At 64.2% G+C, this 5,460-nt stretch overlaps 1 protein-coding gene across 1 annotated transcript in view; it reads right to left on the reverse strand.

Moving 5' to 3' along the window:
* Window positions 1-14: 14 nt before the first annotated feature.
* MNEG_8364 (phosphoribosylformylglycinamidinesynthase) overlaps window positions 15-5,460 on the reverse strand; it is a gene marked incomplete at both ends in the record, with an annotated part of 13,763 nt that continues 8,317 nt past the window's right edge. Inside the window, 13 exons of the mRNA XM_014043163.1 lie at window positions 15-58; window positions 143-233; window positions 458-571; window positions 795-914; window positions 1,140-1,256; window positions 1,445-1,519; window positions 1,795-1,901; window positions 2,587-2,674; window positions 2,909-2,971; window positions 3,175-3,288; window positions 3,614-3,755; window positions 5,036-5,142; window positions 5,350-5,458. Of these exons, the coding sequence (XP_013898617.1) occupies window positions 15-58; window positions 143-233; window positions 458-571; window positions 795-914; window positions 1,140-1,256; window positions 1,445-1,519; window positions 1,795-1,901; window positions 2,587-2,674; window positions 2,909-2,971; window positions 3,175-3,288; window positions 3,614-3,755; window positions 5,036-5,142; window positions 5,350-5,458 (1,291 nt within the window). The remainder of the gene's footprint in view (window positions 59-142; window positions 234-457; window positions 572-794; window positions 915-1,139; window positions 1,257-1,444; window positions 1,520-1,794; window positions 1,902-2,586; window positions 2,675-2,908; window positions 2,972-3,174; window positions 3,289-3,613; window positions 3,756-5,035; window positions 5,143-5,349; window positions 5,459-5,460) is intronic.

Here is a 5,460-nt window from a genome sequence, read left to right on the forward strand (position 1 = left end):
GGGGCGCACAGCCATCAAATGAGCGGGTTGGAGTCACCCTGGGAGTTGGGGGTTGCGTCTGGCGTTCGGCATGCACCCCTAGAAGACCCCACACTAACACAGGCTGCTGCCTGGGTGCTGGACGGACAGGAGTGCTGCCCACCTGCCCAGCCCTTGGCGCTGTCGAGGACGTCAGCGTATGAGAAGCCGCCCACAAAGATCAGGCCCCTGAAGCTGTCCAGGCTCGCGCGGCCCTAAGGTTGTGGGTGTTGTTGGCGGGGGTGGTGGTGGGGTCCTCGGTTCACTGGCGAGGCGCCGTTGGGCTGTGATGATTGCGGGTGTGGTGGCAGTGAGGGGCGGCGCCGCGTGCGTGGGGGCCGACCCCACACTTGAAAGCGCCCGCCGCGTGCCCACACTGCCCGTGCCAAGCGTGCACGCACACACACACACACTCACGCACATGACCCACGCCCCCCACCTGCAGCAGGTCACTCATGGTGATGTCCCAGGGCTCCAGGCCGGCCGCGTAAACGGCTGCCGCCATCTCGCGGTCGCCGTTGCTGCCCTCCTCGCGGATCACCGCCACGCGCACCTTGGATAGCATGAGAGGCGCAGCCACCAGCAGGGTGTGTTTGGGTGGAGGAGAGGGCGTGCTTAGGGCCGAGTGCGTCCAAGGGGGGCGGTGGGACGTTCGCCCCTTGGGCCGGGGGACGGACGAAGAGGCCACGCATCGCGGTGGGCCCATGGATGGCCCCATGGCAGGCGAGGCGGTCAGGACAGTTGCAATCTCGCGTACCTCCCCCAAGCGGCCGCACCTTGTCGGGGCGCGCGAGGACGTCATCACGGGTGTACTCTGGCCGCCAAGGCAACACCCAGGTGTGCGCCTCCCGCTTGGCCAGGCCGGCCTGCTCCTCCGCCACGGTGTCCTCCGCAGACTGGGCGGCGGCGGTGGGAAATGGCGTGGATTGTGGGTGCTTACAAATCCTTTGCATATCCGCAGAACGCCTGACAGTCAATCGGGCCCGGACGTCCTGCCAATTCCCAAGGACCGCCCGCTCCTCCGCCCCTGCCGGCAGGGGCACCTGGGAAAGTTCAGGGCAGCGCATGTGTTGAGTCCCCCATGTCATTCTTAGGAACCCCCCACAAACCGCCGCCCCCACCTGCAGCCTCTCCAGGGCAAAGCCTGTCTCCTCCCAGACGTCCCGCAAGGCGGGGGTCGCGCCGCTGATGGCGGGCTTGCCGCCCACCCGGATGTCAACCTTCTTGTCAGGGGTCACCTGTAGTGACGGGGAAAATCGCACGCGGGTGATTACCAGCATCAGGGCTACGGGAGGGGGTTTGATCACGTTTCAACGCTCGGCTGGCAAAGCGCCCCAGCGCTTGGCGGTTGTCGCCGCAAGGCTTGTGGTGAGCGCATTGCGGCCCCGTCGCCGACTGGCAGGACGCCCTGTGACAGTCCACCCACCCGGCCGATGATGGCGCAGGGCACCCCGGCCTGGTTGAAGATGGATGACGCCATGTCAGCGTCCTCGGGGGACACCTGGGGCCGGCGGTTGGGGCAGGGAGGGAGGGAGGTGACCGGGCCGACGGGTGAGGGCCGTCGAAAAAAGAATCAGGGCCTGGCTCTGACTGCGTCGCTTCTGCCCGCGAGGGCAGGTTTTCCAGGCTGTTCTGGGGGGCCGGGGTCACTGCGTCTCGTGACAGCAGGCCAGTGTGCACGGCTGCGACTTCAAGAACCTCCAGAGTCCGGCGATGCTGCTGGGCCGAATCAGTCCAAGACAACCCGCAGTCCAGTCCGCAGACCAGAATGCCCACCTCCAGCACCAGGCCGAGCTCCTCAGCAAACAGCGCCGCCAGCGCGGCCTGGCCCTCGGGCAGCTGGTTGGTGGGCAGGGGCAGGTCCACGCTCAGGCCGCAATTGCCTGGGCGGTTGCAAGGCGGTTGAGAGAGGGTTGGCAGTCGGCTGGGTCACACGTGCAGGGGAAGTCAGGCCGGGTAAGGTGGCGCTCGTTTCAGAATGATGGGCTAAGGTGGGTGCTGGTTCGCGGTGTTGGGATGGGCGGGCGGGGACAGCGGCGGCGGCAGCAAGGGGCCGGGGCCGGCGACATGAGCCGCGCACGGCGGTTGCTGTTGGCGGCCTTGAGCGCTGCGTCATGCCACGGTGGTGTTTGGCATGCGAGTGACTCTATTGGAGCCGCCGTTGGGGCGTGATGCGGCGGTGCAGGCCATGCATATGCACATGGCAGGAGAGGGAAGAAAAGCCGGTGGCATTGCTCACACTCCATGGGGCGGGCGAGAGGGCCCGGGGTGACGGCCAGCGGCAGGGATTTGAGGGGCTGCAAGGGGACTGGTCATCATCGAGGTCGCTAAAGACCAGCTCCTCTGAGCCTCCAAAGCCACAACACGCAGGCCCCTGCCCTTGAGGTGGGAAGCGCCTGGCCGCCAGCCCCATACCCACGCCCCCCCCTCCTGCCCAAGACATTGCGGAAAACCAATGACCAGCACGTATGTTGCGATCACTCATACACGGTGATTCAAAACGATGAAAAGGCTGTGAAACGCGCTGCAAGATTGTGCGGGGCGCGAGAGGGCGACAGGAATGCGCACCCGCGAAGGCCATCTCCAGCAGCGTGGTTGCGATGCCGCCGTCGCTGATGTCGTGGCCCGCGCTGACGGTGCGGCGCTCCAGGAGTGCCTTTGGGGAGACGGGGGAACGCGGTGTGTGTGTGTGTGTGCGGGGTTGTTTCAGGTTGGCCGAGCCCCCTCAGGATCACCCGTCTCGAGCAGCAATGAAAACGCATCAGGGTACAGCAGTGCAAGCCCAAGGACTTGAACAAGGAGAAAATCGCTCTGGAAACGCAGGCAACAGAAGGCGCGGAGGTCAGCGCATGATGCAGCTGTTTGTCCTCAACGGCAGCCGCCCCCCCACCTGGATGGCGCCCCACATGCCCTTGAGCTGGGCCGGGTCCACATCTGGGCTCTCGTCACCCAACTGTATGAAGTGCGCGCGCGCGTGTGTGTGTGTCGGGCTCTGGGGCTTTGATATTGTGCGCAACACACACTGCTTGCCAGGAGCACTATGAAGGCACATCCACCAATACCGCACCAATGCGGCTCCGCGCTCGGGCACAGCCGCAATCGACAGTCGCCCAGCCCGGCCCCCGCCCGTCGGCGCCCGCAACAGGGCGGCCACACCTGCGCGTACGCCTGAGCGAGGGCGCTGCCTCCGAGGCGCCTGAGCCCGTTCGCGAGATCTACGTGCAACAGCACCCCGCCAGACTGGGCCAGCTTCAGGTCCGGGGTGGCGACCTGGGGCGCCAAGGCGGGCGTGCGTGATGTGGGTTGATGAGGGTTGGTGAGGGTTGGTGGTTGCTGCCAGGTGGAGAGTGTACGTTTGCACAACGAATGTGAGTGTGGTCCAAGGGAGGGGGCTTCCCTCACTTGAACATGGCAATCGTCAAGTTTGGAGATTGCGTATGCCTGGTTGCAGTGCAGTTATCCCCTGCGAGGCCCGACATTAGGCACACAATTCCTTGACGAGCAGCTGCGAGCCTACAGCCGCAAACCATCACACGCTGCCCTGCCTGCGGGTGCGCGGGTATCACTGGGGCCGCTTGTGGGGGCAGCCCCGCACCTTGGTGATGTCGGGGCAGCCCACGTAGGCTGACACCACCAGGTTGCCGGGCGCCATCACCGTCTCCCCCCCTGCTGCGGCCGCCATGGACAGGGAGTCCTTGCCGCCGTCGCAGGCCAGCTGCAGCTCGATCATGGCGTCCCTGGGGGTGGGTGGGTGGGGACGCAGGTACAGGACATGTTTGATCGACGTTTGACCGAGGCGAGAGGATGGCGTCTGGCCAGGATGACGACATGTGTGGGGTCCGTGGCTGCGGGTGAAGAAGCAAGACGATACTGCCGTCGCCGCAAGTGAGCGCAGAAGGGGCCTCGTGGATGGAATAGAGGCATGCAAGACAGATGTGGAAAAATTGAACAAACACGCGGGTGCATGGGAGCGGCGGGGGCCTCAGAGATCTTGGTGGAAAAGTTTCGTCACAGGGTGACCTCGAGAGTAGCAAATATCGATTGTGCATCACCGGCCGGCCGCCCATCCGCGCATGTGCTGAGAGTCGTGCTGAAACAGGCCCCGTGAATTGGAGAGAGAGTCAAGAGCCGCCCGTGTACGGGGAGGTGTGGACCGAGCACATGATCAGGCTGACACGCCCCTGTACAGGATGGAAGGGCACAGCCAAGTCCCCAAAACTCGACAGTGGTAAGCCAGGGTGACAGTTGAGTGCGACGACGCAAGTGGGCTGCGTGCACTGGCCAGCTCAAAAAAGGTCGCCTCAGAGAGAAGATTAGGATAATATCAGTGGCGCGCGGGCCCGGGGTAGCCCCGGGCGCAGGCGCCTCAACTGACACGCATGAATGAGGCTGTGTTCTCATCAGCGGCGACCTTGCGAAGGGAGGGGTGCAAGAAAAGGAAGCGCCCCAGCTGGTTCGGCCCACACACTTGCTGGGAGCAACCGGTTTCACAAGCCTGGGTGTAAAGTTCGTGCAGCAACAGCCGTACCGCTGTAAGAGAGCTCTACCTGTTGCAAGGCCATGCAGGACATGAGCCCCCTGACAGCGGGCGGGCCAACCAGGCGCTGGCGAGACACACGGAACTATCAAAATCACACACACACTCCCCCACAAACAGATACACGAGATAAACACGAATAAGACTACTTTATTGCGACGCCCATGGTCGCGTGGTGCTCAGACAGGATGTCCCAACAGCTCAGCACGGTTGTCTCAGTAGCAGAACTGGCTTAATGGGGTGTATCATCACGGCACCGGTTGCCACACGCCACGCAGCGCACGCCTTGGGCCACTCCCAAGGCAGCCCAAGGCAGGACACGCAGGACCTCAACAACACCTCCACGCACGACACCTTCCCCTCCAGCTTGTGGTCAAGAGATTGGGGAGAAAATTCATCAATGTCACCCTTAGATGTGTGGGATTGTGTAGTGATTAGGGGAGGAAAAAGGGCGGCGCGCCACCTGAGCCCTCAACCCACCTGATGGCGCAGGCGGCGTTGTACATGTCTGCGCCCTCACTGCCCATCTTGGCGGCGTACATCCAGTTGACGCTGGCCTTGATGTCACCCAGGGCCGTGGCGCGCGCCTGGGGGAGGGACCGACGGGGCCCGCGCAAGCCGGTAGGGGTGAGGTGCGACAAAGGGGCCTGGACAGAGCCACGGCTAGCACGATCACAAGCAACAACTGGAATACGCGATGGAATGCCGCAGGAAACCAAGGTGCAGGGTGGAGAGGCAGAGCGGCAGCCCGTGCGGCGGGTGTGTGTGGGGTGTTTTGGGGCTGGGGGCCGCACCAGGCAGAGGTTTGTGATGGCCTCCCCGAGTGAGAGGCGCGCCATGGCCTCCGGATCGATCAGGCCCTTGAGGGGCTGCTCCCCAATGGAGGTGGCTGCGCCCGTGAAGCT

Source organism: Monoraphidium neglectum, assembly GCF_000611645.1.
Source record: "Monoraphidium neglectum strain SAG 48.87 unplaced genomic scaffold scaffold01581, whole genome shotgun sequence".
Lineage (NCBI taxonomy): Eukaryota > Viridiplantae > Chlorophyta > Chlorophyceae > Sphaeropleales > Selenastraceae > Monoraphidium > Monoraphidium neglectum.